The following is a 24,631-nucleotide window of genomic DNA, read 5'->3' as shown; positions in this document are numbered from 1 at the left end:
TTAGAATTTTGGACTGACAAGAAGAACCAAGAAAACATGATGAAAGTGCCGGTGCAAAGATTGGCAATATTCAATATTTATTGGAATCAGGCGGCAATTCAAACGGAAGATTTTATCGATACATTATTCTCCGCCATAGACAAAGTAATGCTGGAATCACACGAGACTGAGATGATCTTATGTGGAGACCTCAATATACATCTATTTGACCAAGAAGGGCTAAATATCGAGAAAACGCAACTCTCAGCGAGAGCAAAAATATGGAGCAAAGAAACAACAAGGCGACAGCTCCATTGCACTAATCAATTGAACTACAAGTTAAAAAATGCAACATGGTCGAATGGAAAAGTGTCAGCAACACTGGACTACATTTATATGTCACCAAACTTAATCTCCAAAGTGACAGCCCAAGATAATACAACCTCGGATCATAGTGACCATCACATTGTCAGTATAACATGGAAAGCACCATATTGTGAAAGCAATAGAATTCAACTACCTCCGATGGAAACAAATTCTGCAGTCACCCGCCTGCGCATCAATGAGAATCAAATGAAGCAATTAGTAAGTACCTACACCAACTCTAGGGTCATGGGCATGGAAAAGATAAATTACGAATGGATACTATCACCGTTTTTACATAAGAATCACAACCAAGTTTCTGTAAAGAAGTGCCACACACATGCTTATAATGCACAAGTAGTAAACAAAAAAAAAAGAATTAAGGAAAGCAATCACAGAAATAAAAAGAAAGAAAGAGGTTAATCCCTGGCTCGCAATCAGACAAGTAAAACAAAGATACAGAAATTGGATAAAGAATGCGAATGCTTTGCTCCTACAACAAGATGCAGAAGCAATCCTAGCGCTTTTGAAAGCAAATAATACGCGAGGATTATGGAATCTATTAAACCCTCAAATGGATAGGCAACATAAACTAATCCAAGGGATCTCAGAATTTACATGGACTAACCACTTCAAGTCAATCTATAAGTCTACAGTGAGAAGGCATTTCATCAATAGGGAGCAAAATGAAATGTCTATGTGGACAAATGCTTGGACAGAGGAGGATATCCTGATAATCATTATGAAGCTCAACTCCTCAAGGGCCCCCGGCCCAGATGGTCTAAGTAACATGCTCATAAAGAAACATCCAGAGGAGTGGGCAAAATTCTGCGTTCATCTATTTTCTGCGATTGAAAATGGGAAACAAATACCCGATACTTGGACAACTGCAATCTTGATACCAATTTATAAAGCAGGTGACAGGCAATTACCCACAAACTACAGACCAATCGCACTTTTGGATCCGATTGGGAAGATCTTTGCAATGCTCCTATTAAACAAACTTAATATATGGATCAAGGAAAATAACCAATTTGACATCAGGCAGACGGGATTTACAAAGAGTATGGGTACGCAGGTAAATCTCATGATCCTGAATTTACTGAAACATGAGGCATTGATCAACAACCATTCCACATATGCAGCATTTATAGACCTGCACATGGCCTTTGATTTGGTAAATAGGAGAACATTGTGGAAAAAACTTATGAAGTGGAAGTGTCCTCTAACAATAGTGGAACCCATTAAGCAACTATATACGAATACCACCTTAAGAATCAGACTATCACAACAGGGTCAATTATCGGCTCCCATTGAAGCGGGAAATGGTCTGAAACAGGGCTGTCCTCTTGCAGCAACACTATTTAAGCTGTATACGATGGATCTGCCCGATCCACCTCGTTTTCAGAAGGCCAACCCACCAAAATTGAATAATCAGCAGATCAATCATGTGATGTATGCTGATGACATTGTCATCTTAGACAAAACAGAATTAGGGCTACAAAGAAGCCTTCTGGAGTTGGAAACGTATATGGTGGAAAATGGGTTAGAGATTAACACCGTCAAAACCAGAATCATGCCACTTGTTGCAAAAAAGGGTGAAAAACGAAAGCAACACTCCTTTCAATTCTATATGAATGAACAAAAGTTGACATCAGTAACAGAAATCAAATATCTGGGTATTCTAGTGAATCAATCAGAAGTTGAGACTCCATGGATCAAACATCTAAGAACAAAAACAGCGTCTCTGGCGAGACAAGGATTATTTATACACAGAAAATTCGGAAAATACTCCTTAAAACCAATCCTCATATTTTACCGACAAAAAGTAACTGCAATTTTGAGTTACGGGAGGGAGGCCATGATAAATTTCGACCAAGCAATATGGGATGTGTTAGAAGCCATGTTTTGGAGGAAAATACTTGGGTTATCAAGCACATTTCCAATTAAAAGAATCAGACATGAGATTGCGATACAATCACTAAGATCCATAGTCGAGTGGAAGAAGATCGATCTCTATAGAAAGATGATTAATGAGGACAAAATACCAGCATACAAATTGTTTGAACAGATTCCTAACAGTAGCTAACACGGCATTGGAGAAATGGAAGAGCGTCATGATTGATGTGATGGCGACCAATGGTATTACAACTGAGATGCTTGTGTACCGACCCCGATGCTCTAAACAAAGAATACAGCGAAATGATTGGATTTCCACGATAGCAGACAAAGCACGTTATCAAATGAACTTGAATTGCGAACTGGACAACCGCGCACTTAATGAATTAGAGGCTTATTTTCAGCAATTTTCGGACAGAAAGATCAGGGATCAATTCATTAGATTCCGATTGAATCAATTACCAACGCGGGAACTTATGGCAAATAATCGGCTTATGATGAAAGAGGCAGCATTTTGTCGATTTTGCCAGAACAAACAGATGTCTGAAACTATTCATCATATCATTATGATTTGCCCTGCATTGACTGAAAAAAGAAACTGGTTTCGAGAGACGATATCGACTTCTGGAATTGAACTCGAAAACCAGGACAGGTGGAATCTAATACTGTCAGGAAATAATAGGAACCTTACTACGGTCATAATTCAATTTTGGAACCATATTACTATGGTGGAAAGCATATAAATTGTCAACAGGAACTCATAGTAGTATTCAAAGTCACAAGGAAAATGAAACAAGATAGTTCGGAAACTGTGAACAATGAAAGAATGAGTCTTTTTTTTATCATATTTGGTTCTTTTTCTTTTAAGGAATTGTATGAGTGTATAGATAAATGAAAAGGCACGTATGGTGGTGACCAATGACAACGTTTCACAAGTCATTCTTGCAGTTTTCGTGTTCATATGGCGCACATACCTGCGCTTGTGGGGAGAACTACTAGTGTTCATGTTTTCTTGCAAGAGCCCAAGAATGGTCCAATTGTGAGAAGATTGCTCATAGAATTTGCTGAGCAAATTCTCCAGCTTCGAGTTCAGTGGGGGGGAATGAAAATGCCCCGTCACCTGATAATTCACACACACTGGTAAGCCTAGTATTCTACTACCTGATTGAAGAGTGCCTGCATCTTGTTGGGAGGCAAACTGACGTCCGAACATTCCTGAGACTCCCCCGAGAAACAATACAGCGCTTAATGAAATTCTGAGAGATATCATACAAGAACATTAAGAACTGAATGAGACTTTCTTTTGAGGGACAGATCCAAGGGCTACTGGTTAAAGAACTTTTTGTGTCATGCTGAAAGAAAATCATCATGTCGCCTGGTGAAAGGCCAATTTGTGGCATTCATTGGGAATTTGTGTTCATCATTCAGTGAGCAGTCTGCTGATCGAGGAGATTTACAGAGCCGATTCAGCAGCTTCCAGAAGTAATGAATAATGTTGCCCCATTAAAAGTGTTTTTCATTCCTTAAAAAAGATAAATGGGCAGCATTAGTAGCAATATCGTCATGCCAGATCCTGAGAGACGTCCACGATCTATAAAAAGTCATTGCTGTAAGTGGACATCTCTGCATGATTTAGGTTTGCATTTTGTTCGTAGTGATATTGCTTTCACTTATAGTGCGCACGTCTTATTACATAGACTTAAGTGGAGCAAAGACTCCTGTCTATCCTCCTGTACAAGAGAAGGGCACCAATGTGGCAACTACAAGGCAGCTGAGACCTTATATGATTGTTCCTACTTTAGAGATGCACACGAGAACACCTAGACCTGTGATGAATAAGCCTGCGTTACCGTTTAAAGAGATCACGTATAAAGATTATGCGAGACATTTTGATGCCTAAAATTTATGTCGATAGGATGAAACTTCTGGAACTTTCTCCTACACAGGTAGCACATGTAAACACACCCAGTCCACTGACGAATGTGTCTATAAGTGGTCTAGTGAAGAAGAACTATGCTGACATGTTATATGAGATGGTCAAAGAAGCTCTTAAGAAAAGAACCAGACCTAAGAGAAATGCTAGGGAGGATGATAATGAGCTAAATGACTACTTGGACAGTACAGCACACTTGGGGAATAACAGATGGTATCAGCATATGAAAGAAGTGGGAAGGAGGACCTCGAAGGAGGAATGCTTTGCATGTGCACTCCTACTTTATAGCATGGGGGGGGGGGGGGGGGGGAGTATAAAATCTTCATAGCTATTGAACTAAACGTCCAGACAGCACATTATCTATCACACACTAGCACTTTGCCGCACTAGAGGCCAGTTTATGGTTAGAGATGCCCATCTCAAATGGGCAACTGAATGGACAGATCCAGAAGAAGAGCTCTATATCCAGGACACGAAGACAAGAAATAGAGCTCACACTAAGAATCATGTGATCAGATATGAAAAACCTGGAGTGAAAGGAGCTGGAATAAGATGGAAAATGAACAAAAGACTTGAGTCCAGGAAAATCTGCAGAAGAAATTCATAGATGGAAGAACAAAGGCCAAATGCAGATTTGGGGATCAGTGCCATCACCTGATGGATGGGAAGAAGGAGTTGTCATCTGCAGAACCTGGGTGGTCATTTGTTGTCATCAGCCAGTCATTGATCTAGTGCAAAATGGATGCAAGTGTCAGGAACTCACGGCCTCCGTTACGACCACATGGTAAGAATCAAGGTAGGGGGGTTACTGGGACTGTGGGTGGAACGTTTCTGAGTCGCTGCCACCTTTGTCCCCATTGCAGATGTACTTGGTGTAGGGGTACAAGGTGTGCAGGACACAGAAAGCCAGGAAGACTACGTTTCCCAGCAGCCCCGGGCCTGAAACTACAGCTCCAGCAGCCCAGGACAACGCCCGATACAACGCACATGCGCGAAGAGGCTACCGCGCATGCGCGATCACCGAAAGCTCGTCCGTGCTCGACTCTGCTGCCGAGAGGACGCATCTCACGGAGCTCCGGTGAAACTTCTCACGGGGCCGCCCTCGCCACAGGACACACCTTTAGGCCCCGCGATGTCAAAGATAAGTGTATTGCCTGCTTTTTAAGATAACCAGAGGGAAGTGTGTACTGGAAAGGGACTTCGCTTACCAGTGACTATTGAAAACTCACACACTGCGGGGGAGATACGCGAAAGCTCGCGAACTAACTAACCCACTAACCTTTGCATGTGACATGCATTCGCCGGTTGCGGGTGCAAACATAGCAGTATGCTCGCCTGTTGCGGGCCATTCTAAACGTAGCAGTATGCTCGCCTGTTGCGGGCCATTCTAAGCTAGCATTGTGAAAGGCCACAAGGCATGAAAGGGCAAAGCTAATTTTCTCCCTTTTTGTCAGGGGTGAGCCGCTATCGACAGCGACCAGATCGTTTCGCAGCGCACAGTCAGTGGAGCCGGCGGGCGGAAGAAGCGCATTGGAAAACTCGGAACACTAGAGCTAAGTGCAATATGTGATCAAAGCATTGTACCAGATTGTATGTTTTACTTGTGGAATATTTAACCAGGGGGAACGTGAATTGCATATAGAACCCGATACTGGGCAAACTTGTGAATGGTGAACAAGTGCTGGGTTCCAGCCTAAGGGTAAAGCATGCATGTGGTAAGAATGAATGACAATGAACGCTCAAGGAGTTACAAAGGCAACTACCAAGGAGAAGGTAGTCCAGACTCAGAAGGTCAGAGTCTGGGAACAACGTGACCCTAAAAAACCCTCTCCCTACCCATAACCTCTCCCTAACCCTCAATCCGGTTACCCTACCATCCCGAAACCTATCCAATCCGTGGACCCTAACCCTTTTTCCCCGTGGGGGTCACGGTGACCTGTGTTTTAACTAATCCAGGCGCCAAGACCGTCATGGGGAGGTAGGAGTTCCTGCTACTTCTGCGTTGGGATGGACTTCGCCTTGACAGCAAGCCATTATGGCCGAGACTTGCTAAGCTCCTGACTTGGGTCGAAGACAGAGGAGGACCCTTGCAGATAGCGCCTTTGGAGAGTGCAAAGCTGTGCTTCAGAAATAATGGCACAAGAAAAGTTGGAGAGAACCAGAGCTGTGGCAGAATCTTTGATGCACCAGGAATGAAACTTGGAACAGTAGTGATCATGCATCATTATTGGGCTTGTGGATCCAGAGCATATATGAGGCTACCCAAGGATTGGGGAGGACAATGTTCACTGGTGAATGTACATCTTCCAACGTTGGGGATTCCTAAAGGTGACTTGAATCTTGACAGTTTCCAGAAAGCAGATGCACCTCTGAGGAAGAAGAGATCTGTGGAGCTGATAAGAAGAATGAAGAGAACTATTTTTAGGCGAAATCAATAGAAGCGTTTGATGCCATTCCTTATGAGCACAGACTGTTCAGCCAGACCTTGTCAGTCTTCACATTGATCTTCATGCCGAGAATACAGGTTGGAGCAAATACCAAATGGCTGCAGATTACCAGATGGGAATTGCTGCAAACAATCAACACAATCATAAAAGGGATTCAATGCTATCAGAGCGCAGATGAGCCATACGACTAAAGACTCTTCAAAACAGATACGTCTTGGACATGATCACAGCAATGGATGGAGGTGTTTGTGCAAAAATCAGAGACTCATGTTGCATATTCATACCTGCTCATGACGACGAGAATGGCACCTTGAAAGAGGCCATAGAGATGCTAACAAAGCTAGATGTCCAGATGATAGACTAAGTAGAGGACATTGCTGATGACAGTTGGTTCGGATCACTTTTTTCTTGGGTTCCACAATGGATGGCAGACCTGTTCAAGTTCCTTGGAGCCCTGATTGTGTTGGTGCTGCTTGGATTCTGTGTAATCAAGATAATTATACAATGGAAGAAGAAAGCCATATGGAGAGAAAATCATGATTGATGTTGAATCAGGATGGAAGGGCAGAGACTTGACAGATGAAGAATTCAGAGACTTTGTGAAGGCCAGTATCCATCCACCTGAGGGAACGAAATTCCTGTATCCATAAAAAGTATGTGGAAGATGGATTTATTGCAATCCAAGTGGACAGTGCATGCTCATGACATGGAACAAGGATGAGCATGTGAAATCAGCTGGATGCGTGAAGGGAGTCAAAGATATGGATCCATAAGAAGCATTTCTTTAGACAAGGATGTCTAGATGTGAAGGATGATGGGAGAGTGGTCGATGAATAGCCCATTGGGGGGGGGGTGTATGGAGAAGGAGCCAAGTACCCCCACCTTAACCACGTCGCCCATATTGCCTATAAGTTGGGAATCAGAGTGTGAGACGTGTGCGGTACCAGTAAAAATACCAATACCAAAGAGACTCCTGGAAGAAAGGTTCCCATTGAGAAAACCATTTGAATGAAATCCCGGAAGCAGCAGAACAAATGAATGACCAAGATGAATGGTGACGTCATTCAAAGTCGAGCTGACATACATATAAGATGCAGAGACAAGAGAATGCAGATATTCTATAAGGCATCAAGAAAGTATTAAGGATAAGGGACATCTGGGGACCAAGGTGAAGAAGCTTATGCCACAGAAATGGATATCAAGCTGTTTTACACATGTACAGATGCAGAGAAACGCAAACAGAAGAAGTATTCTTGAGGCTAGCTTTATAGTGAATAGATTGTGGCATGCGCCAGTATATACAGAGAGTAAAGGATGGAAGTTTCCACTATGTGTTATAGCAGAGCTGGACTAAAAAAGGAAGGCCTCATTTTCAGTGTGTCGCAGTAAGAAAACAAATGAATTAAAAGTGAATCTTAGAAAGGTGAGGTTGGATGAGACATGAAGCCAAGCCAAGAAGCCAAGGTCTTATCAGGCTGGGGTGAGCCGACATGGGATACAAAATTGTGTGAAAGAACAGCTCCTGTTCAGAAGGCATGAACAAAACAAGGAAGACATCAGAGGTCTATTAGAAAATAGTATTTTAAATACACAAAAGGCTTGAAAATCATGGTCTACAGTCATTTGGACAGTTGAAGTTGGATAGCCAGATGAAGTTGGACAAACAAGACTATCGCACCTATGCATGAGGGCAGAGCGTGCCTTCAATTCCATGAATTCTCCAGAGCTAAGAACACTCCCAAGGACAAGTTCAAAGTCTTAATTTCCAGCAGACCACTGAGGTGATGATAGAAGGATACAGGGGGAGTTGCTAAGTCTGGAAAAGACCCGGGGCTAAGCCGATGTCAGAACTGTTGGGACTGGGGGCTAGCTAGTCTTTTGGCTATAGCTCCTGAGATTCTATCCGGGGCTACAACCAAAAGATCAGGGGCTATAGCCCCCTTAGCCCCCCCCTAGCAACGCCCCTGGAAGGATATGCTAATTGGTGGGCAGCTCTGTTTTAGACTAGCTCACCCGCACCTGGAGGTCCAGTCAGCGTGCTGCTAGACGTAGGTGGAGAAGTACCAACGGAAGTTAGAGTGTCAACCAATTGTAGGGGACCACGTAATTAAGGTTCCTATAGTTTGTAGAGCCAATAGGACGTTGTGTATTTAGTGACGTTCATAGTGGCCATTCACCCCACCCGATGTTAAGAAACCAAGTACTTTCACTCACTGTCCCATACTAGTATAGAACATATACTTAGATATCTCTTTAGACCCAATCACTTTCTTCAATAGGTTTTGTAGTTTGCCACGTAGGATGACGTTAGTAATATGTAGGTTAACGTCATGAATTACGTTTTCTTGCTATATAAGATTGCTTTTTTTTGTAATGCATGGAGAGAATTTGCGCCGAGACGTCCGTTGATGTCCTTTGTACTCCCGGTTTTAGATAATTGAAATTAAAACAGTTATCCTTTTTGCCAACTACCCAAGTCATTTCGATTGATATACGAGTAAGGTCTGCATCCCTAGCTATCTCTAGGGTTTTGCTACTCATCTTATGGGCTGGAGATCAGCGAGTTCAGTAGGATTACAGATACAGACCCAAGTGCAAGGGTTGCCAGGAAGCAGTGCTGGTGCGTGGCAGGGTGAGCAACTACCAGGGCCAGAAATCAGAGGGTAACCAGGTGCACGATGCTGAAGCAGAACAGATCAGCAGAGGAGAAGAGGGGCAAAGGTAGAAGCAAAGAGGAAGGTCTTGAGGTGCTTCCGGAACCGGAGATGGTTCTCCTAAATTTTTAGTAGTGGTAGGGAGGCTGTTCCAGATGTAGGCCCCAGCCAAAGACCTACCGCTAGCTCATTTGTTTGAGAAACGACTGACCGCGAGGGAGTTGGAGGAGCAAAGAGCTTGAGATGGAAGGTGTTTGGAGAGGCAGAGTTGAAGGTATTTTGGCCCTAGGCCCCAGAAAGCCTTACAAGCAAGCTATACAGCCTACAAATACTGTTGGGTACATCTCTCTTGTTTAATGTATACAGGATCTGGTTTAACAGTCCCTCAGAAGTTGTGCCAACTTCTGAACCTACAATGGGCTTTTTCGAGGGGTCCTTAGAAAGAAATCCCTTACACCTAGAGGGGTTTCCATGATTCCTCACCATCTCTCGCACAAGAGCAGGTTTGGTCTCCGGTATCTTGGTTGGAGGGGTTGTGGTCAAACAAGGTACATGCTTCCACTTCCTCTTAGATCGTATTTTACCTAGCTTAGAATACAAGTACATCTTTAGCTAATCAAAGGCATCTGCCTGAAGAGAACTCTGCATTTCGCGACCGACTTCAATGGCGGAAAGAAAAACAATCTGAGGGACGTTAACGCGTTAAGGACCATGGGTACAGTACACCTCACACTAGGGATAGTATTACTAAACCCGCCCTATCGATGTCCGTTTGAGTTTCTAAAACAAATCTTGTAATACTGTGCAACTTTCATTAGATGTCAAACTATGCAGAGCATGTCATCTAAGCAGATCCACAAGCTCCAGAAAAATATATACACGTTTCAGTATATTTGTGGTGTATTTTTTTTTAGAGATGTGTGGACCAATTGTACCTTTGTGTCAGCCTGCTACCCCTACCAGAGAGTGGAGCCTGGTCGCTCTGTCCACATTACTTACCTTTAAGAGGTTTTACTTTCTTTTCTTGCCAGGTGGGTTAGGCCCTGCATTAAGATCAGTGCGTTAGGCCTCTCATAGGTTTCTACCATAACTGTCTCAACAACCCTCCAAATCCCTTTTGCAAAGTTATTTCTGGGGCTTTTCTTTGGATGTTGTGCACTCATGGGCACTCATGGGCTCACCAAGAGGCCTCTATTTTGGTTTTGACTGGCTCAGACCGGTCCCTACCTCTAGAGAGTACACTACACATCCTGATTGCTTGGCCCCACAAACCTTTAGGTTCTTGTAGGTGTGAGTGGAGGGCGGGAGTAGCCCAGCATATTGTTGAATGGAAACCTCTATGGGAAACCCTAACCCGGTCTCAATTTTGCAGGTTTACTTACCAGCTGAAGGATTCTGCAACAAACCTGCTGCAATTTCAGGACCAGGTTTGTCCATACTGGATGGGCGTGGGTCCCATTCCCTTCGCTCCAGTTTGACAGACTTCCTGGGCTCCCCTGCCTCCCCCAATACTTCCCATTGGATGCGCTGTAACGGTCTCTGGGCCATTTTACTGCCACATTCCCCCTTTTACGGCCTTGGTCACGCACCTTGGTTTTAGGAAGCTGCTGCCGTCTAGAAGGGATCTGGGTCACCTCTTTCCCACCTCAACTGTTCGCTTAGGCCATCCTAAGAAGCCTATATGGTTGTTTCTATCGTGAAACCATTTTATCTGGCTGGCTGCCCAGACTTGTCCAATGAGCGGTCTGAATCTGGTTGACTGGGTTAGTCAGTTTTCCTGTAGCCATCTTCACTATTGTTTTCACTCCTGAGTTATGGGTCCCACTCCTGTGAAAGGCAATTTGTTTTGGGTCACTAGGGTCCTAGTTGGTCAGATGTTCAAGTCCCTGGGTGACCGTTTAACAGCAACTTTTCCCTTTTACTGTCTTGGCCATGCACCTTGGGGTAGGACAATGCCACTGTCCAGAAGGCTTGTGGAACACCAGTACCCCCACCTCTGCTGTTCTGGGTCACCTCCACTGTTTCCACCGTGGGAGCATGTTCAGCTCTTTTCCATAGAGCCACCTCAATCTGATTGGTTGGGGTTCTTACATCTTTCTGGAGCCACTCATTATTTTCACTTGTGTCTGGTAGGTCCCACTATTGTGAAGGAATACAGTTCTTTTGGGTTGGTGGGCTTGTTGGTCTGAGGTTTAGGTATCCGGGTCTTACAATTTGACCTGCAAAGGAAGACATTTGCTTGCTGTTTTTTTTTTTTGCACCACGAGCACATACCTCTGGTCCCAGGGTTGGTGGGTTAGTCACCATAGTTACCCTAAGGGTTCCCATTAGTCTGGGGATAAGGGTTTCTGCAGGCCCATTTCAACCACTTGCTCGCCACTGACATATTGGCCTGGATCCTACTGCTCTTCCCTCTCCGTATGGGAAGTGTTTTCAGCCAATAGAGTCTGCCTTGGACGTCCCCTTGTGTAGGTTCCACATTCTCTGCACTTGTGGGGGTAGAACTGGGACTTAATAGCAGTGGTTAAAGGGGAAAACAGGCTAAGGCAGAATTCCTATTTTGGGGAATCTAGGGCAACGTTTAGGACCCCCCACACCACTCTGCTTTTTCTCTTGTCATTTTTGGTTCCATTCATTTATAGTGGTCAGAGGGACTTCTCCTGCCACTGCAACCCTATTGATCTTATATAAGGTAGAAGGAATTGGCCTCCCCTAAGGTGTGCAGTCTCATGGGTGACTAAGGCACCCCATTTGTACCATTGTGTTAGTGTGTCACTGTACGTTGGTTTTTGGGGAGTAGGTTGGTGGTAGCTGTGCTTTAGTTTTGGCTTTACCAAGAGGGTACCAATGTTTTGTTTTATCCCGCTCTCTGCCATTTCTAGGGCTGACTTTTTCAGGGTGACCTTGAGGTAGTCCTAAAGCTACCGTTCCCAACACGTTGACTCATTGCTAGACCATCATGGCAGTCTCCAAACTGATCCTAACTGGTTTAGGCCAGTATAGGTCTCTGGACTATCCCCTGTCACTTCATGTAAAGGTGTCTAAAGCTATGTGGCAGTCCTAGTGACCAGCGAGAAAGGTTGTCATCTGACCCCAACTCCCAAACCCCATTTAGTGATTTGCTGGCCGGCCTTCGCCCGTCCCCTTTTTGCAAGGGTATTATGACTTTTTCTTGCCCCTGCTTCTCGATCTTGCTGTTTTGTTTGTGTAACTTGAAGGTGGCAGGTCCGCCAATCTGCTGAAGGACATTTACATTTACTCACTTGGCAATATTTGCAAAGTATAGTCGCTTGGGCATATTCCAGGAGTGGATTTTTTGCTACTGGACTTCGCGTCGGAGCCTCCTGAATAATCCCATCGACTCCCCACATCTGCTGAGTCGAAACCTCCACTCAAACATTTCCTTGACTGTGTTTACCTCTGCATCCACAAGGATCTTCCACCACTTGGGTGTGTGTTGCACCAGAGAGGTGCTGAGACTTCATCACTCCACCATATCTTGAGCCCGGATGTCCAAGGGTGCCTCCAGCCATTGTCTCCATCCTTGCACCATTTGCTGATGACAGCGTTGTTTTGTTCATCAAACTTCTGGAATTGAGAATCGAGATTCTACCTGTGACCTTATAATAAAAGTGTATACGTTTAAGTATACAAGTGTAGTGTAGCTGGTAAGGTAGCTCGGTGGGTTAAGCGCCAGCGGCTGCAGACTAAAGTTCGTATCCAGATAGAGTCGACTCAGCCTGTCATCTTTCTGAACATTTTAATACAATGAGCATTACCCAATGTAAATTGCTTTTGATTAAAGGGCAGTATAAATGACCAGTTATTAAAGTGTGTTCTCTGGGGGGTGACTACTGGGACCAACTGTACTTTACTGCCAGTCTTCCCCCTCTACTTTGAGTAAGCCTCACTGCACTGCTACATCTACCATTAGAGTCTGCCATTTCCTTTTAGTAGGTACCCTGTGTTATTAGGTTAGATGGTTCCACAGACTTTCAGGAGCTGAGCAAGCGGAGCACAAATCTGTGTTACAGTGTGGGATTACAAACAACTTAAATGATGTAACACATAGGCACACACACATGTAATGAGATAACACTATACAACAGCTTTCAAACCTCAGAACAGCAGCAATGGAATCCCCAACACCATATTTTACAGATACAGTCACAAGGTCAGCCATGTTACAGAGTCTTGCACCTACCAATCACCTTGTTCTGCACCATTCTAACTGCACATTCCAACTATATGCAGTTCACTACAATCAAACATGCCCTTCTACACACCGACCCTCCAACGCAGCCGAACAGTTCAGCTGTAATGCAAAGAGGGCACATGGTTTCTCCCATGGAACATGCTCAAGGTCTCTGTATCTGTTGGTAGACCACTCACCTCCTGGATTTGTTTATCTAATCCACCAATGTCACTGTACTGCTCGGTAGGCCTCTCGTCCACTTCCATTGCTTTGACACGGGAATCGTACTCTGTGGGGAGAGTCTCCAGAATCAGGTACGAGTCTTTGTTCACCCCCTTTAGACAAAAACAGAAATAGGGATATTTTACAACATTTATCATACAGTCTGAGCTCCTTTTTAAAAAGAGAGAAAACCAAACTCATAGTTCAGGCATCAGCAAACAAGAACCCCTATCTGTGCATTTGTTTGAATGTTTTAAACTAATAGACTTCTGTCCTGTGAGTAGAGGGGTGCCAAAGAACCAGTCTAGTGGGCAAAGGCTGCCCTCCTGAAGAGCGAGTCGGGATCCTGGGACCCCTCCCCCACGCCCTTCCCATCAAGTACATGCCAAGACAGAAGGCCCGAAGAGAACGCAACCACCCAGTCTATTTCAGAGGAATCCCAAATGCACCAATGATCGACAAATACACAGAGCAGTACCCCCTCAGCCAGCCATACAGACCAGGTGCGGTACAGATCTATCCATGCTTGAGTGAAGAGCCAAAGACCATGGTCAGAGACACCTATATGGATAGCCTGGACTAAGCACCAAGAAGCCATGTTGCCGACATCATTAGAGACACCACTACATAGCGTTCGACATGAAGCACGCGTGCAGTCCGCACTGCACCACACAAACACACACTAGAATAAATGAACATGCGTGCACTGTTCTATAATTAGAGGACATATACATACTGTCATTGCTTCTATTATTTTGTCATTAGCCAAATGCAGTAACGCAGAAACCGCAAGACATAAGAGATCCTGAGCAAGCTTGCTGATGCTTAAAGCCAATAATTGTGTGGATATACAGGAGTATATAGAGGACCTGATTGAACCACGTATAGCTAACCCAGAGGGAATGTAGAATGACATGGACAACTTAGAAACCGCATTATAAGGCTTAGGAAAATTACAACATGCCTTAAATCATTGAGCAGGATATGAGCTGAGTCAATTCAGGCTGGACAAACACATTCCAATTCACAGACAAAAGGACCAGCTGCAGGAAAAATAGAATAAATCCTCATAATTAGGAGCTGCAGAGCTCAATTTTGCGGTCTCTGAACACGTGGTACAGCCGAATGGAACAATTGACAGTCTTCCATGGTGGGAAGAGAAGCCGATCCCAGCAGCCAGATGCAGATTGCTAGAAGTGTTGCTACCGTTGGGAGAATATCCTCATAAGGCAAAGGTGGTGTACACAAGTTACAATACAGACACAATCGTTCACATTACCTTGAAAAGGTACAATATGAGCTGAGAACTCGATCGAGTCACAGGACTAGGGGAATCAGCTCTAGCAAATCACAGTTTAGCACTCTAGGGGTGGTTCGCAACAGGCGAGAACCAATGGTAGGCCGACTACTCTAAAAACAATGTTAAAGATAGTAAATTCGGGATGGGATAGGCCAGCCACCTGACATATAAGAGGCAGTAGAATAACACATAGGTGACCATATAGGTTATTAGACTCCTGATGGCCAATCCCACACAGCGATGGGTTTTTGGAGAACGGCCCGAGTGATGACAGTAGTGATGTAATATTGTACTAAAACTGGCCTGCGAGCCAGGAGAAGCTGAGACGTACTGGAATCCACCTGTGTTCTTGTATCGATCCCGGTTGGTTTCATTTTAATAAACCGCAGTTTGAACTTGCCGTTGACTAAGTCCTCTGTGCATACTGGGGGAGGGTGTTGGGCTCTCCAGGTCTGCGGACTTTGAGCATCGCTCTGGCATACAGTTGGTAGCAGAGTTGATGGTTTGCTGTGTCAGCCCGGCACAAGGTCGTCTCCCCTGCCGCGGAACTTGAGAGGCTGCAGGACCCTCGCATATTTAGAGAAGACGGGAACGCGTACCCGTGGAAAGGCCATCAGGAGCCAGCTTGGAAATCCTGGCCGAAGTCTGCGAGAAGTCCAGGCAGACCAGGACAGGGAAGTGAGCACCTTCTGGGAAACAGCCAAGCAACACCAGCAGACCATGGAGTGCAAATATTGACCAGTCGAACGGCAACTGTGCGTGTGAGGGAGGGTATTGAATATTGTGGAGTATAGTTTAGTATTGTCGAGTATTGTTTAGCAGTGTCAAAGTGATTAGGGACAGGAGCGGAGGTAGATGTCCTATGTTTAGGGCACATTCGGGTTTAGAGTTAAACGGTTCTGGTGATTAAACTAGACTATTGACTTGAGGGCACGGAGGACAGATTTTATGTAAATAGGGCATTTCCTGCGGGTTGGGCGTTTTAGCTCGGGTCATCAATGACAGTATGCCCATAAGGGTTGGCGAGAGAAGCTGGCCTAGATTGCAGAAGGTGAGTCGACTGGTTAAGTCTCCTAGAGAGAGATGTTTTGCATGCTAGGCGACGCAGCGGGTACAGATTGATCACAAGAGAGTATTGGTATACTCTGCCTGGAGGCAGGCAGACAGCTGTGGGGTTTGAGTGTGTTTTGGGAGTAACATGCTATAACAGTGTGTTAGGCAAGATTGTATGCCGTAACCCTCAGGGAGAGTACACCAGTCTTGTCCTCTTGGTATTAGGTAACCCACCTATTGGTATAGGTCTGTACTACACAAGTTGGTAGAGGGACTGAGCAGCCAAACTTCTCTCAAGAGAGGTAAATGTGAGCTGTAGAGATGTAGCATTGAAATCCACAAATACAAGTATCCAAATAACACTTACACTCAAGGTTTTCTAGTAAAATAATTATTTATTTAACGGTCAGTATTAAATAAGAACACTTTAAAAAGGGCAATGTGCAACAATAAAAATATACTTCATAACACGTTCTCAGAATCAAGATAAGCAAGTAGATACTGTTTAGAGATGCTTCATCCACACTTCCTACACCCTGAGGTGACTTGAATTACTAGGACAGTACTGGCATTTATATATCACTTTTGCACATGGTAAACTTCTGAGGTTGGGGAAAGGAAAGGTCAATGGAAGGAAAAAGGTTAATGGTTCTCAGAGCATGCAAGCACTTTTAAAACCCCCCAATGAAGTCTAGATGCAAACTTTGCCCAGCAATAACAGTTTCAAACAAGGTACCACCTATGAGGGACAGTTGGAATCAAAGTCAATGGGACAGAAGAGTCTGCAGGGAGCCAGGACAGCCAAAATCAATTTGAACAATGTCTATGGAGCACTGACACTTCTTAGATAGCATACAAGTCTAGCACAAAGTAAGGGTTTGTAGAAAATCACTGTTGCGCCACAAGCTGTTAGGCTTGTGAAGGAAGCGCTGAGATCAACTCTGCAAAAAGCAGCTAGTGCAAGTCTCAAGTGAGATAATGCAAGCTACAGACAAGGATGCAAGTACCCTTTAGTCAGAACAGTACCCTAGTTTAGAAGAAGAGGATCCAACTGGTTTCTTTCCTGGTTGCAGACTTGCAGATCCTGTGTTCCTGGGCCTCACTCATGGGGACAAGAAGGACAACGTCTGGAGGACTCCTGCACAGCAGTTCTGAGGTCAGTTGCAGCCATGGGCTCTTTGCAGTTCAGCAGCACTTCACAGTTTCAGCTACCGGCAAATAGCAGCACCGCATATCTTGGACACTTGATGGACTTTCTTCACTCCTTGAGCCCAGCACTCTGGCGAGGTTATTCAAGCTTGCGTCGTCCTGCTTCGGGAGGGTCCTCAGGCTCTTCCTGGAGCTCTGGTCTGGCTTAAAGATGATGCACTAGACTATGGATTTCTCGACCCCTGTCACTCAGTTCCAGCAGCAGCAAAGAAGTACAGCCAGTTGAGAAAGGTCTTCCAGCAAAGTTCGTCTTGGGCTTAGTTGGTCCCACTAACCGTAGGGAAGAAGTCATCCTCTCCAGAGCTTCTCTAGTTGATTCGGAAAAGGAGTTTCCGCAATGCAGCAGGGCTTCACGGGGTAGTTCAAGGGTCCAGGAGGATGAAGCAAGCTTCTCTTCACGATTCCTTCGTTGGATGTTTCATCCAGTGGTCGACTGTCTTCTGTTCACTGGGTGCATTCAGGTTACCAAGGAGACCAAGGACAGGGAGTTTGGGCACCTCCCTCGCTTCCTGCCCTGCCAGAGACACTGGAGACAGAGGTGGGTTTCAGCACTCATGCCCGCCAAAGGCAAAACAAACAAGTAAACCCCAAGAAAGACTTCTAACAAGAAATGGCAAAAAAAGAAGACCGGGGCAATTTTGACACAATGGTCACCCATGGGTGCTATACTGCAGCTGAGGGTTCAGCCTGCGGTAGGAAATCACAATGGTAGGAAAATGAAACCACTGCCACCAGCCATTTAAAGTAATGAAGGTAACATAAGGGATACATTACTCACTGTAATCGTATTGCTAATGCTTGTATCTGCTTAGATTCACATGCTATGCATAGGCCGACATTTAGTGGGAGCTGCGGAGTATTACAGCTGTTTTCTAAACTCGAAAAGGGATGTCCAAAAGGGTGTTCCAGTAATACTATCCCTAGCGTGACGTCCACTGTACCCATGCTCCTCGACGCGTCAAGATCCCTCAGACTGTTTTGTTCTGACATGAGGTGGCATGAAGTGTAGCGTGAGTACAGGTGTATCCAAGCAGATGGGTAACAGAAAGCTCATAACATCTATGCACCTTCTCTCACGGGAGGAAGGGTGGGCGCATGTGAATCTAGGCAGATACAAGCATCAGAAATACGATTACGTTGAGTAATGTATCCCTTCTGAGGCTTGTGGAATCTGCTTAGATCACATGCTATGCATAGATTAGCGAGCAGTGTTAGGAGAAAGTGGTGGATCGTGAGAAGGAGCGGCAGCAAATAGATGTTTTAGAACGGCTTGTCCCACCTGTGTATATGCTTTGGAATGTGTGTCAATGCTGTAGTCCCGAGTGAAAGTGTGTATTGAGCTCCATGTAGCTGCTGTATGTGTGTGTAGTGAGCTCTTGGTGTAAAAGGCAGTGTCTTGTTTGATAATGAATAGCATAATTGTATACATCCGACTATCCATCTGGAGATGGCATTCTTGGAAATGAGGTCTCTTTCTCTGCCTGGTGCTACGGAGACAAACAGTTGGTCTGTTTTTCTAAGCAGCCTGGTCATGTTTACGTAGTAAAGGACCGCCCTCCTCACATCCAGTGTGTGGAGTTTTACGTCAGCCGAGCTAGTTGGATTCTGAAAGAAAGCCGGAAGCTGAATGGATTTGTTCACTTGGAATTTGGAAATGAATTTAGGGGAGGACCTAGGATGAGTATGTAAAACCAAATTATCTTTGTGAATGATAAAGAATGGGTCCTGCACTGACAATGCTTGCAATTCACTAACTCTTCTTATGGAAGTAATAGCCACTAAGAAGGCAGTCTTGTATGTCAGGTGTTTAAGACTGGACTTGTGCATAGGCTCGAATGGGGGGCCCATGAGCTTTGCGAGTACAACATTGAGATTCTCATACTGGAGGTGGGTTTGAAATTGGAGGGTGGAGACTTTTTACTCCCTCCATAACTGGAATCTTCCACAACGATACCTTACTTTGAGAGGTGGTATATGCTGATAAAGCTGCCAGATGGACCTTAATGGAGTTGAATACTGACCCCCGAATCGAACAAGTGGAGCATATCATTTAGAATGTGTGAAGGAGTACATTCTATGGGGTTAATTTGTTTAGACTGACACCAAATTACAAATATCCTCCACTTGTCGAAGTAACAGTGTCTAGTGTTTGGTTTTCGTGCCTCCTTGAGGATATCCATAAACTGCTGTGGTAGATTAAGGTGTCCGAACTCTGACTTCAGGAGCCAAGCTGCCAAGTTCATTGAGTGTGGTTGAGGATGCACTGTTGTCCCCCCATGTTGGGTTAACAGGTTGATTAGACACGGGAGTTTGATGGGATCGCACATCATCAGTTTGTGTAGATGTTGACACCACGGCTGTCTCGCCCACATGGGAGCAACTAGGATGAACGTCATCTGCTCTCTGTGCACCTTGTTCACTATCCTGCTCATTAATGGAGTCGGGGGGAAAGTGTAAGCAAATTTCCCTGACCAGTTTATCCATAGGGCGTTCCCCTTGGAGTCTGGCTGGGGGACCCTGGATGCAAAGTCTGGGCATTGCTTGTTTTCTCCTTTAGCGAACAAGTCTAGTGTGGAGTAACCCCACGAGAGAAGATGTCGTCTACGACACTTGGGTCTAGTTGCCACCCGTGCTGCTCTGGTAGGGGGATCTCTGCTCAGAGAGTCTGCTAGAGTGTGAAGTACCCCTGGAACGTGACGGGAGGATAGGGATATCCCCCGTCTGAGTGCCCATTTCCATATTTTCTGCGTTAACTTGGAAAGACTTCGAGAGTGTGTGCCCCCGTGTTTGTTGATATAAAACATTGCAGTGGTGCTGCCCGTTAGAATTTGAACTGACTGGTTTGTCAATTGCACTTTGAATGCTTGAAGTGCTTTGAATACTGTTAGTAGTTCCAGCAGGTTGGTATGGTTCTGTGCCGTGATGAAAGTCCACAGACCATGTGCTGTGTGGTGAAGGTAATGAGCCTCCCACCTGGAAAGTAATGAGTCTGTTTTAACTATCGCTTGCGCTTCAAGATCGTGGAAGGGTTTTCTTTTGACCACCAGCGTAGGTTCTGAACTAGTGTTGGTGAAACAACCACTAGATCGTCCCACTGACCGCTTGTTTGAGACCACTGTTTTGCCAACCACTCCTGCATCGATTGCATGCGTAGACGTGCGTGTGGGACTAGATATATGCACAATGCTATCATGCCTAGCAAACGCATTGCTTTGCGTACGCTTATCTGGAGACCGGCTTGATACTGGGGTATTTGGCGAAGCATGTTCTGCACTCTTTCCATGGATGGAAAGGCTAAGCATGTTCTTGTACCTAATACAGCTCCTAGGAACTGTTTTGTTGTGTTTGGTACAAGACTTGACTTTTTCTCGTTTATTGAGAAGCCCAATTGGAAGAGAAGGTTTATGGTTCGTTGCGTGTTTTGTTTGAAAAGATGGGGTGTTTTTCCTGTGATCAGCCAGTCGTCCAGGTAGGGGGTACACTGGGATTGCCCCCCTGCGCAGGTGCACCGCCACCACCACCAGTACCTTGGTGAATACCCTTGGAGCTGAAGCTATTCCGAAGGGTAGCACCTTGGATTGGTAGTGCTGGTTTGCTACCTTGAACCGCAAGAGTTTTCTGTGCGCTGGGAACATTGAAATATGAAAATAGGCATCTTTCATATCCAGAGTTACCATGTAACCCCCCCCCCTTTAGTAGTGGTATTACCTCTTGTAGCGTCATGCAGAATTTTTGTGGCTTTACAGGGCTCAAGTCTAATACTGGGCGCACAGTTGGATCTTTTTTTTGGCACAAGGAAGTAGGTTGAATAATAACACTTGTTTACTTCGTTGGACGGCACAATCTCGATGGAATCTTTGAGGAGCCACGCATTGACTTCTTCCATCAGGATGAGATGTTCTTCCTTTGAGGTCTTCCGTTGGCGCGGGGGATGGTTCGATGTTTTTTTCGAGGAGCTCCACACAACCTCCTGCTGTTGATAGCACCCACTTGTCTGTGGTTATTCCCTCCCATGCGTGGGTGAATGTGAAATCCGTCCCCTTACTGGAGAAGCATGGGAGGGGACCTGTAGCGGGCTGTCATTGTTTGGGAGGTGTTCCTCCACCTCTAGATGTGGAGGCTCTACCCCGGCAGCGGAATCTGCGCTGGCCTCTTGGGAACCCTGGGACACTTGACCCTGGTTGTTGTACCATGATGAGTTTTGACTTTGTCCGTATCCAAAGCCTCTTTGGGAATTTTTGCCACAAAAACTGCAAAAATTGTTCCCACCCCCTCTGGCTAGGTTTTTTATTGGTCAGATGCCCAAGGGATTTGAGAGCATCTTTGGCTGATTTCAGAGCATCCTCTTATCGCTTTGCCGAATAGCACGGTCGGTTCCACTGGTATGTTGAGTAATGTCGCCTGGGTCTCAAGCTTAAATCTAGATTGGCATAGCCAAGCGTGGCGCTTGATAATGGTTCCTTCCACAATAATACCGCCCGCATTATCAGCAGCGACAAGGTTGTTCTTGAGAATGCATTTGGCAGTGGCTTTGCCTTCCGCTGCAACTAGGGCAAGTCTAGACTTTAAAGGCTCTGGAGTAGAGTGAATGAATGCAGGAATCTCATCCCATTTATGGCAGGCATAACTCGCCAGCAATGTGTAATTGTTAGCGATCCTAGTTTGAAACGCTGCTGAAGCCACAACTTTCCTGCCCATGGTATAGAGCTTCTTGCTTTCGTTGTCTGGGGCAGCCTCAGAAGAGGCTAGTGGTGTACCTACCCTCTTCCGGGAAGTTGCGACAACGAGCGAATCAGGCTGTTCCCCGATATATAAAGCGTCAGACCGCACTGGGCAGAAACTTTTTTCTGCCAGTGTTTGATTGGGTGTTTCCAGTGAAGGTTGGATTCTTCTCTGGATAGACTAAGATGGGGATGAACTGGGTGGCGGCTTTCTTGTCTCCCAGGATATATTTGTCTTGCTGAGTCTCCTGTGTTTAAATACCGAAGAGCTCAGCTGCTTTGACGAATATGTTGTTGAGTAGGGGCCGAGTATCTACCAGAGAATCAGGCACTGGGGAATCCTGTTAAATTTGTGAAGACATAGTATACACCGCTGCCTCATCATCATCATCACCACCACCACCACCACCACCACCGTATTGATCAGTGTTGGTAGTCCTCATTACACACTTCAGTGTCTGCATGAATGTCATAAAGGTAAGCAGTAGTGCGAGACCTTTTTGCCGGTGGTTGGGATGAAGACAGTGGCTGAGAGCTGGAAGCCTGAGCAGGAGGTGGTGTGATTTGAAAATTTGACAGCCTGAGGATTTTTTTCAAAAGAATTTGCAAAAAAAGTAATTCTGGACATCACCCTATCTATGTCCTCTGCCTTGCATAGGGCTGAACTGGGGATAACCCCAGGGTAAGGTATGGCAGGGACTTGTGTTGAAGGTGTAGGAGCAAGAAGGCCCCAAGGCCTCAGACAAAGAACCCTCTTCTTGTGGGACAGGTAAAGGTTCCTTAGAAGGTGTAGACTTGTCCCTATGAGAATTGTCTTTGTCCTTATGTGACTTGTCCTTGTGATTAGAACTCTTGGAGGAAGATTTCTTGGAATGGGAAGCGTTTAAAAGGCCTTCTGGGACATGTGTTTTAACAAGGTTCGACAACCCAGTGTTTTTAGACTTTAAAGCCGATTTCGACGAGATGTGCCGAGTTTCGGAATTAGAAAGGACCTCCGCCTCGTCTACCGATGTACAGCGTCCAGTCAATGTGGTTTTATGGATGGCGTCTTCCGGTTTCCGGAGACTGTCATAGGACGATCAGGACCTCGAGTGCCCAGAGGACAGGGAATCTACAGATCTCCACCTAGACGCCGTATCTGGGCGTTTGGTCGCCAGCACTGACACATCGCTACAGGGTGTGTGCTTAGTGGCATGGAAGTGCTATTGCCACCGGGTGTCGTGCCCGTAACAGTGCTGCCGACCTGTCTGCTAGGGTCGAGGGCTTGCACTTGGGATCTTGCCTGTTCCCCGTCGCCCTCGCCGACCGAAAAGACGGCGGCACTGTTGTCACTGGAAGCTCCCTCCACGTCCATGGCAGCCTCGACCTGCATGGCGCGATGGGCCCAGCGCTTGGTTCTGCGATCTTTAGGTTTAAAGAGCTTGCAAGTGCCCTTCGCTGTGGTTGCAGTTCAAACACAGGTTGCGCACACCTGTGTTTGTCGAGCCACAGAAATGTTTCATTACAGGTGGGGCAGAATTTGAAGGGTGTTTTATCCATGTCTGTGAAAGGCAGCTAGGCAATAAAGGGAAGGGGAGGAAAAATGCATTGTACAATGACTGCTTCCCAATCCGACTACTGTAAGGGCCTAGGCGCGTCGATTAATATCTCGATGTCGGAAGGAAAAGGACAGAAAGATTAACTATATTTAAACTTAAAAGCAAAATGGCGTCAGCTGAAATTTGAACTCCGCGAGAAGTGTCCACTCACGATGGCAGAAAAAAAACAACCCGAGGGACCTCGACCTTACAGCACCCGTGTAAGACACTTCGCCTTACAGGGAGAAGATATGCAAATATAGCATAGGATGGTCCAAAAGCACAGATGGAAAGTTAACTAAACCATGGCCACCATGCAGAAGTTTCTCCAAAGACGTGCAGCAATCACTAGCAATCACTGACACACATACAGGATGCCTGTAAGGGAAAGAAGTTAGCAAAACGCAGGGTCATAATCGAATCTGCAACTCAAAGCCAAGTATAAACTGAAGGACCCTTTGTAACTTATTCTATTACAGAGATACAGTTACCACACAGCAAGTAAGTACTTTTACACTTGCTATACTTTTCAAGACAGAATCCCCATCTTATATAGCCCTTCCCTAGTCTATAGCAGGAGTTCTCTCAGAGGCAGAAGAGGGACCCTAGTGGTCTCGAAGCCGGCTGTAGGCAGGTTAGGATAGGGTTCAGTTTGAGTTCCATAGGAGATCTTCTTAAATAGTATTCACTTTAGAATTAGTTGAAGTTTTCAGGGGCTTCACAGAAGACTCCCTATATGTGTTCCAGCATTAGGCCTGGGCAAGTGGTATAGGCAAACTCCCATAGGTAAGATTTTCATATTGGCGATAAATCTTCCTGACCTGTGGCGACCCCCAAATGTTTTGCTTGGAATTGGTGGATATTTTCCTGTGTTCCTAGGTGAATGGGACTTTTTCCCCCTCTCACCTAGTCATTTACTCTTTTTTATGGGTGACCTTTTTATGTCCCTCCATAGTGTATGGTTGGAGTTTCCTATAACTTATGGGCTTAGGCTCGGCTGCCCTTTTCGGGGCTTCCTTGTTAATTTCTCGTTAATGTACTTGGGTGAACTACTGTTCCCAAGGCATAAAGATGGATTT

The 24,631-nt window shown here is 45.4% G+C and overlaps 1 protein-coding gene across 1 annotated transcript in view; it reads right to left on the bottom strand.

Moving 5' to 3' along the window:
- The window catches only part of PSMC3 (proteasome 26S subunit, ATPase 3), a 226,388-nt gene that overhangs the window by 80,237 nt on the left and 121,520 nt on the right, over positions 1–24,631 (bottom strand). The window contains exon 6 of the mRNA XM_069623108.1: positions 13,668–13,805. Coding sequence (XP_069479209.1) covers positions 13,668–13,805 — 138 coding nt within the window. The remainder of the gene's footprint in view (positions 1–13,667; positions 13,806–24,631) is intronic.

This window comes from Ambystoma mexicanum, chromosome 11 (assembly GCF_040938575.1).
Source record: "Ambystoma mexicanum isolate Mex_15411 chromosome 11, UKY_AmexF1_1, whole genome shotgun sequence".
Lineage (NCBI taxonomy): Eukaryota > Metazoa > Chordata > Amphibia > Caudata > Ambystomatidae > Ambystoma > Ambystoma mexicanum.
The sequence above is the reverse complement of the archived record's forward strand: the minus strand, read 5'-3'. Positions and strand labels throughout refer to the sequence as shown.